At 38.4% G+C, this 17,467-nt stretch overlaps 1 protein-coding gene across 1 annotated transcript; it reads left to right on the top strand.

The window, feature by feature from the left end:
• The first annotated feature begins 3,243 nt into the window (after positions 1-3,243).
• LOC119242242 (olfactory receptor 7A10-like) lies at positions 3,244-4,173 on the top strand. Its single transcript, XM_037507983.2, has 2 exons — positions 3,244-3,598; positions 3,884-4,173. The coding sequence occupies exons 1-2, from the start codon at positions 3,244-3,246 to the stop codon at positions 4,171-4,173; spliced, it is 645 nt and encodes a 214-aa protein (XP_037363880.2).
• The last annotated feature ends 13,294 nt before the right edge of the window (positions 4,174-17,467 follow it).

Genomic DNA, 17,467 nt, shown 5'->3' with positions numbered 1-17,467 from the left:
CTAGAAAGCCAAATGGAAAAAGATTGGGAATTTTTAAACATTTCCAATAAAAATAGAATATGTCCAACAAAAGACAAAATTTGCCAGCTGGACTTAGTTCTCAGCGCACAGCAGGGGAGGAGAGAGAGAGGCTAAAGATGGGGGGGGTGGGGGGGGTGAAGAGCACAAGGGACTAAGGTGATGAGGTGATGGGTCACGGGTGCTGTGGTGGTGGGAGCGCTATAGGGACTACAGAGAGGGGAGAAATCAAAGAGTTTATAAAAATCAGCAATGAATGAAATTTTTAAAAATATCTTTAGTGATTTTTTAAGAGTATGTACATGGAGTTTTGCAGGTAAAGGGAGTGGGGTAGTAGGTTATTAAGCACAGAAAGATAACCACTGAAATGAGGACTTTTGTTCTTTTATTAACTTTAAGATGGGATATATTCAATCATTTTCTTATATTGTTGAGATAAGACCAGGAATTGCTGGCTTGTAAATATTGCCATGCAACCTTAGTTCATCGGGCAAATGTAGAATATCTTCTATTTCTCTGGTTATGTACCTGGGGGAAAAAACATTTTTATTAGCCAAGAGGGAGTATACTAAAGAGCTTTACTTTGCAATAAGTTTATTGTAAATTTGACTATATCTGTGGGTCATCATTTGTTTTCTCTATTATTACTGTGTTGCAAGACCTTTACATTTTCATTGTGCGATCAGAGTGTTTCATTGCTGCTTTCATTGCATTCATTCAAACTAAGCTTGGAGTTGTTTGCAGCAATTTTGCTGCTTGTCACTCAGCTCTTTCAATGTACATATTCATGTATTCGGGGGGAATTGTCAGTGTTTATATATTCTGTGGGGGCAAATCTAACAGTCAGACTGGTGTTTTCCATTGCCTTTTATTAATTTTTTCTTATGGGAGTGGTTGAGCTGTCACTGTAATATCATAAATACCATGAAATTATAACTTAGCTAGTGACTCCTCAACCATTTAAAAATATTCTTTAATTTTTTTAATGGAAAGGAACTTTACTACAATTAGTGAACAATACAGAAAAGACAAGGAATATAGTTTCTAAATCAAGCACCCAAGATTACTCATTCCCTGGTGGGTAAAAGTCCAGCCAAACGAGATTGGCCCAGATCAAGGTCTAAAAGACTGCTGCGAGTCTAAAGCACATTCCAGTGGGGCCCCACAGAAAAGAATCAGAAACAACCAGACAAGTCTGGGAGAAAAAGAGCAAAATCAAAATCAAGATAAAAGCTGCCATTGCTAACCTCCTCACGGGTTTCTCACCCGCATCTGTAAAAACCTTCTTTTATTTTTTTTTTTTATATTCTAATTCTCTGAGCAACAAGAGTTGAATGGGCTCGGACAGTCTTTATCTTTTTTTTAATTTTATTTTTATATTCCCCATTCAATTGCAACCCCCTTATTTTGACCCCAATCCCTCCTTTCCCTGCCCCCCACCCCCCATAGAGTGTCTCTGTAAAAACCTTCTTTTAGATAAACTCTTATCTTTTGCAACAACAGGTATGGAAGGGATTATGCTCTATAAATAAAAAGAGAAAGTTATTACTGGAAAAATTCCACTTATTAGTGACATACAGAGAAACAAAACAAATGGTCAAATAAAATCCAAACCACTAACAAACCCTAGAACTCTGACTGTAGGACCAACGCTGCCAGAGGGGGAGGGGAGAAACAAAATAGAAAGGAGCACAGTGGGTTATGCTGGAGGCCTCAGGTATTTGGCGGTGGGTGTGGTGTGGTAGCAACACCTGCAGGGGGAGAGCAATACCTCTAGATACAAACAACATTGTGCACCAATGTTACCTCAATTTAAAAAAAAAGTTTTTAAGGAAGAAAAAGAGATAAAACCCTTCTTTTATATGTTTTATTTACCAGCTTTGGCAATTTAATATTGAATCAGTGACCATTTTCATGGCTTTAAAATATTAATTTAATTTTTTGTTGAAATAACATTTCATTGTAACACTGTACAAGTTTCAGGTTTGTGTCTTTAAAATCAACATGTGAGTATTCTACATTAACACTAAAACTCTGATTCTATCCTTCACCAATCTTTTGTCCCAATTTCCTTATCCATTCCTCCTTCCCCTTCTGGTAACCACAAATTGGTCTTATAATCTAAAAGTCTGTCTTTCTTTGCCTGACTTCTGCTTTAGATTTCATTCTACCTTGCTTTATATGCTTGTTTGAAACCACTATTCTTAACATAATTTCACTCTTATTCACATTCTTTATTCCATAAGTTCTTAAGCTCTATGAAAATGTCTCCTTATCAGGACAAGGGTACCAGAACTCACACACTCCAAACTGCAAACCTTAAAAACAGACACAGAGGGTAAAATTACTGGTGAAATAAGGAAGAGATTCATTTTTATTCACAGAATTCCCTGGAAACATTACTAAAATGCAGGGAACAGCAGATGGTAGATGGTGTCTGCTCTTGAAGCCTGGGGAGCAGCAGGGAGCCCCTTCTTCCCTCTACATCTCTGACACCATCTCTCATCATCTCCCTCTTGCTTGTTCACTCACCTTGAAGCACTGGCTTCCTTTTGTGCCTTAAACATCACAAACAGTATCTTCCTCAAGAATTTTGCTCAGTGGTTCCCCCTGCGTGTACACAGTTTGCTGGATAACTTTGCATCTCCACCTACCTTCCTGAGACTTCTATTCAAATGTGCCCTGTTGACAGCTTTTGCCTAAACAATAAGTAAAAAGAAATAACACCTTCACCTTCTCTTTCCTTACACCACCCCTCTTTTTCTCCATAGCAATAGTCACCATCTGATACATCATGTGATCTTGTATTTGCTTAGATATTTTTCTAAGTGAATTACCGAGACTTTTATGTCTCTGCATCCTATACTCTCTGACTGGAAGATGCCCAGTACTCACATATATTCTTCATGTGTTTGAAACAATAACTCATTAAGACTGCAGAGTACATGATCTCTGCCAATTGGAGAGACACACAGAGATAAAAAAAGAAAACATTCCATAAAATCATATTGGTATTTATTTCTTCACTAGAAAAATACATAATAGTATTTCTTCTAAGTGAGTAATGTCCATTTGAAAAATATATATCATTACTTTTTTTTCTTTCCTAGTCATCGCCAGGCCTACATGGAAGCAAGGAATGATACTCACAGTTCAGAATTTATTCTTCTGGGGTTATCAAAGGAACCAGAAATGCAGCCCCTCATTTTTTGGCTTTTCCTCTCCATGTACCTCATCACTGTGTTGGGGAACCTGCTCATCATCCTGGCCTTCAGATCAGACTCCCGCCTCCACACCCCCATGTACTTCTTCCTCTCCAACCTGTCCTTTGTGGACATCTGTTTCACCTCCACCACCATCCCCAAGATGCTGGTCAACATCCAGACACAGAGCAAAGCCATAACCTTTGAAGGCTGCATCACCCAGATGTATTTTTTCATTCTCTTTGCAGGGCTGGATGACTTCCTGCTAACCGTGATGGCCTATGACCGCTTTGTGGCCATCTGCCACCCACTGCACTACACGGTCATCATGAACCCCCGGCTCTGTGGGCTGCTGGTCCTGCTGTCCTGGAGCATTGGTGTCTTGAATCCCTTATTACAAAGCCTAATGGTGTTGCGACTGTCTTTCTGTTCAAACACGGAAATCCCCCATTTTTTCTGTGAAATCAGCCAGGTTCTTCAGTGTTCCTGTTCTGACACCTTTCTTAATGACTTGGTGACGTATTTGGTAACAGTTTTCCTGGCTGGGGGGCCCCTCACTGGGATCCTTTACTCTTACTCTAAAATAGTTTCCTCTATACGTAGAATCTCTTCAGCTCAGGGGAAGCATAAAGCATTTTCCACCTGTGCCTCTCACCTCTCAGTTGTCTCCTTATTTTATGGCACTGCCTTTGGAGTGTACCTTAGCTCTGCCGTTCCTCACAGCTCACACTCAAGTGCAATAGCCTCGATGATGTACGCTGTGGTCACACCCATGCTGAACCCCTTCATCTACAGTCTGAGGAACAGAGACATAAAAGGGGCTCTAAGAAAAATGTTTGGGGTGGCTGCTATATTACAAAAATTGTCTGGAGCTGAAGAAATGCCTGCAAGTGCAGGGCTGAAAATTTTTGAACCAAAAATTGCTATTGTGTCATCACACCAGGGTAACTGAACTTGTTCGTTTGATTTATATCCCAGAATTTCCATTTCATTGACCTCTAGCCAATAAAATTCCCTATACAATTATTTAACTCACATTAGTATGCTTTCTACTCTGATACATACTTGGTCTCTCCAATTCTATTTCCAAAATGTTTTTCCAAAACTTGTTTCAGAAATGATTGTAATTTCCTATATTTTAGTGTAGCACTGCATATCATTAAGAATAATTTTTTCTCAAGTAACATACATTATCCCAAATATTTTTCTTTATTTTTCCTGAAAAAAATAATCATGAGTTGTGTTACACATATGGAATAAAACTATACTTGGCACTAAACCCATTAATATAGTTTTATTTTAGTGGAACAATTGGAAACCACAGATTTTTCATTGGGTCTGTTACTCTGTTGTTTAAATACCTAACCTGACCTCACTGATAATGTAAACTTCAACATGCTGGTGTGTTTTATATCTGACCTCCTGCTTTTATTCTGTATTTTAGTTTGATGTGCACAATGCCTACCATAATCACTGACACGAATCAATTTTAAAATACATCTCCCAATAGAGCCGACATGGGAAATCAAAATTTAATAAATAGATTCATCTACTATGGTCTTGAGCTAGAAAAAGGCTTTGAATGTGATGAAACACAAATTTAAATCACACATTTGATTACTATGCAAAATATTTCCTTTTCATGCTGTCCATTGAGCCAATGGACAATAGGGTATGCACCAATGTGTGATAGGGTATGTACCTATTGGAATAAATGCTTGGTGTATTTATATTCCTTTCTGAATCATTTTCCTTTTCTTGCTTGAAAAATTTCAGTGCTACCTACAATTATACCTCACCTACTTCTCTAAAGGAATAACCTCCCTTTTTCTAAACTTTGTCAAAAACACTAAATTGTCAATGAAAAGAATTTTTTCAGGTCATCTACTGTATACTTTCTTTGTGCTCAGGAAATTCTTCATCTTAATCAAAAGATGGTCCCCCTACAAAATTGCTTTAGTTATTTAGTTTTGTGGTTACTTTTACATTGTAAGATTAAATTATATGTTTCTGTGAAAATCCACTGCTATTTTCATAGGGACTGCACTGAATCTATAGATTGCTTTAAGTAATATGGCCACGTAAGCAACATCAATACCTCCAATCCATGAGCACAGACTACCCATTTATTATGTCTTTTTCAATTTCTTTCATCAGTCTTACAGTTTTCAGTGTACAGCTCTTTCATATGCTTGGTTAAATTTATTCATAGGTATTCTACTTTTTTTATATCATTGTAAGTGGAATTGTTTTCCTAATTTCTTTGAAAATTAGGTTGTAATATTTAGAAATGCAACTAATCTTTATATATTGATTTTAAGTCCTGGGACTTTATTGAGTTAGTTTATTACTTCTGACATTTTTTCTAATCATTTTGGTTATCATTAAATTCATTAAATAATATGTCTTCTGCAAATAGAGTTTTAGTTCTTGCTATAACTAGGATTTCCAGTTCTATGTTGAACAAAAGTGGTGAAGTGGACATCCTTGTCTTGTTCTTTATCTTAGAGAAAAATTTTTTCAGGTTTTCTTCTGTAAATGTGATGTTAGCTGTGGGATTATAATATATAATCTTCATTTATTGTAGCATATTCTTTTGATACCCACTTTATTGAGTTTTTTTAATCATGAATTGATGGTGATATTTGTTAAGTGCTTTTACCATATCTATTGAGATAATCTTATGATTTTTGTCTTTCATTTGTTGTTGCATTGTACCATATTGATTGAGTTGCAGGTGACCTTCATTTTAATAATGAATTATTTTTCCTATTAATGCTCAGTGTCCCAGAGTCACACTGTGCTTACATTTATCCAGTGGGGAATTCTCTGTACTAGTTAATTGAACATAATCTCCAAATTGACTTAAAAATTTTCTTCTAGTTAATATGAGATTCAACAAAAAGTGCTCTTATACAAGGAAGCTAAATGAATTAACTCAGAGGCTTTGTATTCCATTTCCTCCAAAAAAAAATTGCCTGAGTATGTATTCCTATTATTGTTTCACACTAGGTTTTTATGCATTTCTTATATATATATATGTGTGTGTGTGTGTGTGTATATATATATCTTTTATATATATGTATTTTATATCATTATGTATTCCCTGTAAAATTCCTACCTCCAGTTCACCCATGAACCTTCATCATAGTCCCTTGTGCTCTTCTCTCCCGTTTTGATCCCTTTTCCTCCCCCTCCCCTGAAAAAAATGTCTCTTATTTATGGTTGCCTGCTACTATTGTTTTAATTGTTGTTATTATTCTTTTTCCTGATTACTTATTTAATTCCCCTGTATTCCTCCTATAAGTGAAACCCTGATATTTTTCTTTTTCTTTCTGGCTTATTTCATTGAGCATGATCCCTTCTAGTTCAGTCCATATTGCTGCAAATGGCATGAGTTTATCTTTTTTGATTGCTGAATAGTATTCCTTTGTGTATATATACCATGTCTTCTTGATCCAGTCATCTATTTTGGGGCATTTGGGTTGTTTCCATAGCTTACCTATTGTAAATAGTGCTGCTATAAACATAGGGGTGCAGGTATCTTTTTGAATTAATGCTTTTGTGTCCTTTGGATAGATTCCTAGGAGTGGAAAGACTGGTTCATATGGTTCTCCATTTTTAGTAGACTGAGGAACTTCCACACAGCTTTCCATAGGGGTTGGACCAGTTTGTATCCACACCAGCAGTGTAAGAGAGTTACTCTCTCTCTCCACATCTTCTCCAACATTTATTGTTTCCTGCTTTTTTTTTAATATTTTATTTTATATAATTCTTACATCGTTTTTCTTTTTTGTACAATGTATGCATTTCCATTTTGGTTATATTCCCCATACAATTGCACCCCCACCTTATTTTGACCCTAGTCCTTCCTCTCCCCACTCCTCCCCCGCCGTAGTGTGTCTCTGGTTTATAGTTGCTTGTTGATTTTTATTTTTACTTTGCATTAATTAGTCTTTTTCCTGGTTCCTTATTTAGGTTTTCTAAATTCCTGCTATGAATGAGATCATCCGGTATTTTTCTTTTTTTTTTTCTGACTTATTTCGCTGAGCATGATCCCTTCTAGCTCCATCCATGTTGCTGCAAACTGCATGTGTTTATCTTTTTTGATTGCTGAGTAATATTCCATTGTGTGTATGTACCACATCTTCTTGATCCAGTCATCTATTTTTGGATATTTGGGTTGTTTCCAAAGCTTAGCTATTGTAAATAGTGCTGCTATAAACATAGGGATGCAGGTGCCCTTTGGAATTGATGTTTCTGTGTCCTATGGGTAAACACCTAGGAGTGGAATTGCTGGATCATATGGAAGCTCTATCTTTAGTAGGTCTAGAAATCTCCACATATCTCTCCATAGTGGTTGGACCAGTTTGCACTCCCACCAGCAATGCAGCCAAAGAGGAAATGCAAATGGCTAACAGGCATATGAAAAAATGCTCAACATCACTTGTAATCAGGGAAATGCAAATCAAAACTACAATGAGATACCATCTTACACCAGTGAGAATGGCACATATTAAAAAAACTAGCAACAACAAATGTTGGCGAGGTTGTGGAGAAAAAGGAACTCTCCTGTTTCCTGCTTTTTTAATGCCGCCATTCTCCCTGGTATAAGGTGACATCTAATTGTGGTTTTGATTTGCTTTTCCCTGATTATAAGGGATGTTGAACATTTTTTCATATACCTTTTGGCCATTTTGCATTTCCTCTTTGGAGAATTTTCTTTTTAGCTCTTCTGCCCATTTTTTGACTGGATTGTTTACTTTGTTTTTGTTGAGTTGTATGAGCTCTTCTTAGATTTTTTGTGATCAGTCCCTTATCAGTTGTATTGTATGCAACAATTTTCTCCCAATCAGTAGGGTGTCTCTTAGTTTTGATTAGTACGCCTTTTCCTATACATAAGCTTTTTAGTTTGAGGTAATCCCAGTTGTTTATCTTTTCCTTCATTTTATTTGCTTTAGGGGAATGTGCCTTTAAAATTGTTAGTGACATATATGTTGTATGGTGTTTTGCCTATATTTTCTTTTATATATTTTACGGTTTCAGGTCTTACATTCAGGTCTTTTACCCATTTTAAATATTTTTTAAGATTTATTTATTTATACAAGAACTGGGGTACATGTCAGAGGAGCGGGAGGGTGAGAGAATTCACCAGCGAGAGCGGGGAGCAGAACAGGCAGACGGATTGAAGACAGTGCTGAGGGGAGCAGGGGGCATGACAGGAGAGGTCTGCTGCACCATGTGGGTTTCTCTCTGGCTGGCCAGGAATTGAACCTCGTGGCAGAGGCTGTGGACAGCTTCACAGAGCAACACTCAACCTGCTGCACCACCAGGGAGACCCATGAGTTGGTTTTTGTGCATGGTATAGGTAGTAATCTAGCTTCATTCTTTTGCATGTGGCAGTCCAGTTTTCCCAGCACCATTTATTGAACAAACTATCTTTGTTCCATTGCATATTCTTTGCTCCTTTGTCAAAGATTAGTTGTTCATAAATATGTGGGTTTACACTAGGAGTTTAAATGAAACAAATTTATATTCAGTTTGGGAGGTCAGAACTCCAAAATGAGTTTCTTTGGGCTCAAATCAAGATGTTTACAGGCCCAGGTTCCTTCTATAAGCTCCAGAACAGTCTTTTTTAACTTTTCTTTATAATTTTGGTGACCACAATTTTTCCTTGGCTCACCATCCTTCCTCCATCTTCAAAGCCAGCAGTAAGATCTTCAAATCTCTCCAATTCCAACTATTCCTCTTTCACATTCAAAAGTCCATGGTGAGTACATTAGTCCCACCTGCATAATCATTACCAATCTTCTTGCCTTTAGATCAGCCAATAGACAATCTTACTGTTTCTGCTACCTTAATTCCAACTTTCTATTTTAAAAAAACATTCAAAGTTACCAAGGATTATAATGCAAATACCTTAGGGTGATTTTACTCTGTGTGCTAAAATATTTTTCAGAAATATATACAATGGAACACTACTCAGTGATCAAAAAGGAAAACCTCATGCCATTTGCTGCAACATGGATGGATCTGAAAGGGATTACTGTAAGTGAAGCAAGGCAAAGAAGAAAGATAAATACCTAATGGTTTAATTTATATGTGGAATATAGAGGAAACCAAACAAAGGTTCAGATAAAGACAACCTGTAAGACTAACCCTTGAAGGAAGACCTTAGATCTGAGATATTCAGGAGGGGAGGGAAAGGAGAAGAGTAGAGTAGAAAGTGGGGATGCACGGTAGAAGGTGGTGGAGGACAAGGGCTACTTTGGTTGTGGGAAAACTATGGTGACCACACATGAGGGGAGAAATCCTCCTATTGTGAAAAAATAAAGAAGGATGTTTAAAAGAAAAAAAAGAATGAAAATGAAAACTGACTATAGAACTGAACCATTTAAAGGGATGAGGGAGTGAGGAAGGAGTAGGAGAAAAGAGGGAAGGAAGTACAATGGACTATGGTGGTTTGGTGGTGGGTACCCCACAATGGAGACAACTGATGGGGAGAATCCTAATGTTACCACGTTTAAAATAATAAATTTCTATTTTGAAAATTTTTTCAAGAAATATATTATTTGGTGCCACTCAAAAGCCCTTATATTAAAGACTCAATAGGACCTCCCTGGTGGTGCAAGGGGTTAAGAACCTCACTCTGAAGCAATACAAAGCCTCTGCAGCATGAGTTCGATCCCCAGCCAGGAAGCTACCCACATGGCACAGCAGACCTCCCCTGTCTCGCCTGCTGCTCCCCTCAGCAGTGTATTTCAGTCAGTCGGCCTGTTCTGTTTCCCACTCTGTCTCTGGTGAATCCTTTTTCCCCACCACACCTCTGGCCTGTACCCCAGCTCTTGTATGCATAATAAATAGATCTTTTAAGAATTTTATTTTATATACTCAAATATTTTATTTGAGTATTTTAAATACTCAAATAGCATCCTTTCAAGAAATATATTATTTGATGTCGTTCAAGGGTACTTACATAAAATAAACACAACCTTTATAATAGCTATGGAGTAAATGAATACACTATTCGCTAAAATGACAATCAAAGACTTTTGGTTCAGAAGACTTAAACTACCTTACACCTGACTAATGCAGTAGCACAGCTGTCTAGTCAAAGAGTAGAACAAATGCCATCCACAGCAGCAGCAACACCACCCCCAAGAGCTTCTTAAAATTTCAGAGCCTCTGGACCCACAAGGACCTGCTGAATCAAAATTTGCATTTGAACTTGAATCCTAGCTTGTTCATATGAGCTTTGGGTTGGAAAAATGCTGTTCAAGACTAGCTTTTGTCACATTCTCATGTTGACATGTGGGGGGATTCTTATAGCGTAGGTGCTGTAATGTACATTAGAGCATCACTTGAGATATTGTCAAATATCCAAAAGGCAAAAATCATCTCTAATTGGAAACCAGTGGCACAGAGTTTGAAAACTGGAAGCATCTTAGCAGAATTCCAATCTAGGTGCACCTTATTTGGATTACAACTTTGGGCAAATTTCTAAATTCCTTCAAACTTCATCTAAGAATGGGAAAAGTAGTTCACAAAAGTACCAATCCCAGAATAGACTTGTATAAAAATGAAATCAGACAATGCCTACAAGTAGCTAAATTCAGGTTATAATGTGTAAAACATCTAAATGCATTGCCTGTATGTTAATATTTTAACATAAGGGATTAAATCAGATCTCTCAACTTGTTATATAAGTATGAAATGCCTAATTGTTTTGGGAAAAGTGTTAAAAACCAGGCCTCCCCGGTGGTGCAGCAGGTTGAGTGCAGTGCTGTGAAGCTGTCCTCAGCCTCAGCAGCGCTGGTTAATTCCTGGCTGGCCAGGGAGAAACCCACATGGTGTGTCAGACCTCTCCTGCCTCACCTGCTGCTCCCCTCAGCAGTGTGTTTCAGTCAGTCTGCCTGTTCTGCTCCCCTCTCTGTCTCTGGTGAATTCTCTCACCCTCCCTGTGCCTCTGGCCTGTACCCCAGTTCTTGTATAAATAAATAAATCATTAAAAAAAAGTGACCCCAGTTCTTGTATAAATAAATAAATCTTAAAACAAAAAGTGTTAAAAACCCAAGAAGTGCAGTGTCCAAGATTTTATATCAGTGGAATGCAGTTTGTTCTCCCCTATTTAAAGAAGGAAATAGACACCACAAAGGTGCAGTCCCTGTGCCATGGGGGAAGGCAGGGACCCCCACAACCACCTTCTGGACTGAAGAGAGGGAAGTCCCCGAAACGGGCTCAGTAGGGAAGTGCACGCTGAGCAAAGCCATCACAGGCCTCTGGTGCCCATCCGCCTGAGCTGTGGAACCAAATTGAACTGGGGTACAGGATTTGCCATCAAAGTGAACTGCAGGAACCACACCAGGAAATCATAGCCCTTGCGCTATTGTTGGAAGTCAGTTGCCCCATGATCCCCTTTGGGAAGCAAGAGAGTGACGACTCCACAAAAGAAGCCAGGGACCCCAAGATCCCCATGTGGAACTGAGTAAATACAAGTAGAGGGGATCTTCTGAGATGGCATCCACCAACATACCTACAATATCACTACCCTTGTGGAGTTTTGGCATAAGAGCACTGAACTTGGTCTTGCTACCAGTTCCCAACATCCCAGAAGGAACACACCAAAGAGATGACTGCCAATGCCAGTAGCACAGTGTCCCAACACATAGGACAAATTAGAAAACAAACATCAGGGAGAAGACATAATACAAGCAACAAAGCAAGCCCTCAGGGGAAGTACATACCACAAAAAGAAAACCAACCACCAGAACCCAACAATGACCTGGAAGAATTTCTGAACCTCCCAGATAGGGAATTTAAAATCGCCATGATTAATAAACCAAAGGAAGTCGAAAAGGAAAAAAATGATATGAGAAAAATAATCAATGATCAGAAGAATGAAACTGAGTCCTTAAGGAAGGAAGTGAAAGAAACTCAGGAAATTAAAAGATTAATGGAGGAGCTAAATAACTCTGGGAGGGTCCTCTCTGGTGGCTCAAGGGGTTAAGACGCAGCACTATGAAGCTATTGGCAGCCACTGCTACACAATTTTAATTTTTTTTTAATTTTTTTATAGAGGCATGTTTTATGTATTTGTTTGTTTGTTTGTTTGTTTGTTTATACATGCACTGAGTACAGTCAGAAGCGCAGGAGGGTGAGAGAATTCACCAGAGCCAGAGCAAGAAGCAGAGCAGGCAGAAGGACAGAAGTACACTGCCGAGGGGAGCAGTGGGCGGCAGGAGAGGTCTGCGCGCCATGTGGGACCCTCCTCCGGTGGCCGGGGAGCAGCCGGGGATCGAACCGGTGCCGCAGAGGCCGCGGGCAGCTTCGCAACCCAGCGCTCAACCGCTGCACCACCGGGGAGGCCCACTGCTACACAATTTTAATACCTAGGCAGGGAGATGACACACATGGCACAGCAGATCCCTCCTAACTCACCTGCTGCTCCCCTTAGCAGCGTATTTCAGTAGTGTTGCCTGTTCTGCTCCCCACTCTGTATCTGGTGAATCCTCTCACCTCGTGACACCTCTGGCCTGTACCTCAATTCTTATATGCATAAATAAATAAATCTTTAAAAAAAAAAAGAACTCTGGGAAAAGCAATGAAAACAGAATAGATGAAATGGAAGAACTAATAAGTACTCTCGAAGATGCAGAAATAAAAAGAACCAACACGGAAAAGGAAAGAGAACTATGAAGGAAAAAGAATGAAGAAACACTTTGAGAAATATCTGACTCCATGGGGAAAGGAAATATAGAGTTACAGGAATCCCAGAAGGAGAGGAGAGGGACATAGGAACAGAGAAAATATTCAAGGAGATAATCAAAGAGAACTTCCCAAGCATGAAGAAGTGCTGCAGGGGGCCTTGATGCCCCAGTCAGATAAGACACGGGCAAGCAGCTAAGTTAAAGGGCCTCACACCTTGGGCCCAAAGCTAAAGAGCCTCATACCATGGGCCTGAAGATTCCTTGTTGCTCACACCGTGGGGCTGAAGATCTAACATCCCTTTATTTTTTGTTCTTGGTCATAAAAAGAGAAAAATTTCCCAAAAAGTACATTAGGCAGTAAATTATATGCATCAGTATACTGCAAATAAACGGCACGGAAAATTATCTGTTTAGAAAATTAGTTATTAAACAATTTGGCCCACTTGACAATGGGAGACAATTTATTGTACATATCTGACAAGCAATCCAGCACAACAATTATAGTAAGTCCTTCTTTTGCTTTTTTTAGAAGTTTCTTAGAAAAGTTTTTTAATGAAGTTAACTGTGTTAAGGAGTTTCTAGGTAGAAAAAGTTCTGATAGTTAGGTAGCAGCTGGTCTCCTGCTGAAGGCCATATGAATAAAATAGTCTTTTTATGCTTAGGCTTTAACTGATAGGGATGTACTGGCGGCTATCAACTGTCTTAGGTAATTGTCTAGCTGAAATAATAAGTTTTAGTGATAGGTTTGGTTTTTTATCTATTAACCTTGAAGGCTAGCGTCTAACTGAGACCCGTAGGAGCCAGTAGTCCATGGGAATAAAATACACTAATTGTTTCTGCTTTGCACATGATGATGTAATTTTTCTGATTACTAAAAATGAATAATAAAGACCTGCTGAGTCTCTCCGCAGAAGATATTTGCACGCCGTCCAGTATCAGTGTCTCCTCAATCGCCTTCCCTTCAGCCCCTAACATGTCGCCTAGGCCGTTTCATCCTTTCAGGAACCCCTGACACAACATTTTGCTGGAGGCTGGTCCCAAAAAAGGAGATGAAAATGAAAATGAAGTGAGAAGAACACCACTGCCACGATGAAAGGAAAAATACAGCAAGACACATAATATAAGGCTCCCAAGAATCCAAGACGAAGAAAAAATAATAAAGCTGACAAGAGTGAAGAAACAAATAACATATAAAGGAAAACCAATCAGGCTGCCATCAGACTTTTCTAAAGAAACACTACAGGCAAGAAGAGAATGGAGGGACATAGTCGACAAACTCCAAGACAACAAATGCCAACCAAGAACACTTTACCCTGTAAAGCTTTCCTTCCTCTGTGAAGAAAGAACAAGGACCTTCTCAGACAAATAGAAACACCAGAATTTCATTGCGATTAAACCACCCCCTCCAAAAAATACTACAAGTCCTAAAGCCAAAACCAATGGAGGGATGAATAATAAAAACAAAACAAGACAAGGAATAAAATCACAAAAAGACAAATAAAATGGCAAATGCAGACACCAACATATCAATATTAACTCTAAATGTAAAAGGATTAAACTCAACAATAAAAAAACACGGAGTCTCAGGCTGGATTAAGAAACAGAACTCAACCTTCTGCTGCCTTCAGGAAGCAATTTAACTACAAAAGATAAAAATAGATTGAATGCAAAAGGATGGAAAACAATCCTACAAGCAAATGGACCAAAAAAGAAGGCAGAAACAGCTATACTTACATCAGATAAAACAGATTTCAAACTCAAAAATGTATAAAGAGACTCACATGGTCACTACATTATGATCAAGGGTACAATATAGCAAGAAGACATAACACTCATCAAAATATATTCACCAAATGAAGGCACACAAAAATATATCAGACAAAATTTAAAATCTCTGAAAACAGACATTAGAGAAAATGCATATGTGGTAGGAGACTTCAACACACCACTCTCAACCATGAGACAAAAATCAATCAATGAGACAAAAAATAAGCAAGGACACTAGTACTCTAAACAAGGACCTAGACCTCATGGGTTTAATAGACATCTACAGAACACTGCACACAAAAAAATCTGAGTACACATTTTTCTCAAGTACACATGGATCATTCTTCAGGATTGATCACATACTGGGACACAAGACAAGCATCAACAGATACAGTAAGATTGAAAGCATACCAACCATCTTCTCTGACCATGAAGGCATCAAACTAGAAATAAACCATGAAAAGAAAGAAAGGAACCCTCTTACATGGAGATTGAAACCCATACTATTGGAAGACCATTGGTTCAATGTGGAGATCAAAGAAGAAATTTAAAAATACCTTGAGATGAATGATAATGAGAACACAACTCTTCAGAACATATGGAACACAGCAAAAGCATTTATAAGGGGAAAATCTATAGCAATACAGGCTCACATCAAGAAACAAGAAAGAACTCAAAGGAACAACCTAAACCCTCATCTTAAAGAACTGGAAAAGAACAACATAAAAAAACCAAAAGGCAGTAGAAGAAACAAAATAATAAAAATCAAAGCAGAAATAAATGAAATGGAAGTTTAGAAAACAATCCAAAAGATCAATGAAACCAAAAGTTCGTTCTTTGAAAAAATAAATAAAATAGACAAACCCCTAGCCAGGCACACAAAGAAAAAATGGGAGAAAGCACAAATAAATAGGACCATAAATGAAAGAGGAAACATCACAACAGACACAGCAGAAATCAAAAGAATAATCAGAGACTTCCATGAACAGTTATATGCAAACAAATTAAACAATCTAGAAGAGATGGACAAATTCTTACAACTTTACAATCATCCAAAGCTAGATTAAAAAGAAATAGAACAGGGTCTCCCCAGTGGCACAGCGGTTGAGCACTGGGTTGCGAAGCTGCCCACAGCCTCTGCAGCGCTGGTTCAATACCCGGCTGCTCCCCCGGCCACTGGAGGAGGGTCCCACATGGCGCGCAGACCTCTCCTGCCGCCCGCTACTCCCCTCAGCAGTGTACTTCGGTCCTTCTGCCTGCTCTGCTCCCAGCTCTGGTTCTGGTGAATTTGCTCACCCTCCCGTGCTTCTGACTGTACCCAGTGCTTATATAAATAAATAAATAAATCTTAAAAAAAGAAAGAAAGAAAGAAAGAAAGAAAGAAATAGAACAGCTAAACAGACCAATTCCAAGCTGTGAAATTGAAACAATAATCAAAACCCTCCCCAAAAACAAAAGCCCAGGACCAGATGGATTTACAAATGAATTCTACCAAATGTTCAGAAACGAACTAGTACCTATTCTACACAAACTCTTTCAAATAATTGAAAAGGAAGGGATAATAGTAAACACGTTTTATGAAGCCCAAATTACACTAATACCAAAACCAAACAAGGACATCACACAAAAAAAGAAAACTATAGACCAATCTCTCTAATGAATACTAATGCAAAAATCCTCAATAAAATCCTAGCAAACAGAATCCAACAATGCATCAATAAGATAATTCACCACAACCAAGTAGGATTATTCCAGGGACACAAGGATGGTTCAACATCTGAAAATCAATTAATGTGATCCAACACATCAATAAAAAGAAAAATAAAAACCATATGATTATATCAATACATGCTGAGAAAGCATTCAACAAAGTTCAACATCCATTTATTATAAAGGCCCTCGAAATTCTCAGGATAGAAGGAACATATCTTAACATAATAAAGGCCATACATGACAAGCCCATAGCCAATATCATTACCAATGGTAAAAAACTGAAAGCCTTTCCCTTAAGATCTGGAACAAGACAAGGATGTCCACTCTCACCATTGCTTAATATAATTCTGGAAGTCCTAGCCAGAGCAATAAGACAAGAGAAAGAGATACAAGGAATCCAAATAGGGAAAGAAGTAAAATTATCACTATTTGCGGATTATATTATGCATAGAGAACCCCAAAAACTCCACAGAAAAACTAACCAAAATAATCAACCAGATTAGAGCCTCCCCGGTGGCACAGCGGGTTGAGCGCCACACTGTGGGGATGGCATAGCAGACCTCTCCTGCCTCACCCGCTGCTCCCCTCAGCAGTGTGTTTTGGTCATCTGCCTGTTCGCTCCCCACTCTGTCTCTGGTGAATTCTCTCTCACACTCCAGTGCCTCTGACCTGTATCCCAGTTCTTGTATGAATAAAAATAAATCTTTTTTAAAAAATAATAATCAACCAGTTTAGTAAAGTAGCAGTATACAAAATCAGCACACAAAAATCAGTAGCTTTCCTATATGCAAACAATAAATCTGAAGAAGAAATCAAGAAAACCATCCCTGGCGCCTCCCTGGTGCACAAGGGGTTAAGACGCAACCTTTGAAGCTGTCTGCAGCCTCTGCAACAGGAGCACAAGTTTGATTCTCTGCCCCTGGCCTTTTATAACTGAAACAACAAAAATCAAATACCTGAGAATAAACCTAACAAAAGAGGCAAAGGACCTATACAAAGAAAATTATAAAACATTGTTAAAAGAAATACAAGAAGACACAAAGAAATGGAATGACATCC

The sequence above is a fragment of the Talpa occidentalis genome, unplaced genomic scaffold (assembly GCF_014898055.3).
Source record: "Talpa occidentalis isolate TD23 unplaced genomic scaffold, MPIMG_talOcc4v2.1 talOcc4.12, whole genome shotgun sequence".
Classification (NCBI taxonomy): domain Eukaryota; kingdom Metazoa; phylum Chordata; class Mammalia; order Eulipotyphla; family Talpidae; genus Talpa; species Talpa occidentalis.
The sequence above is the reverse complement of the archived record's forward strand: the minus strand, read 5'-3'. Positions and strand labels throughout refer to the sequence as shown.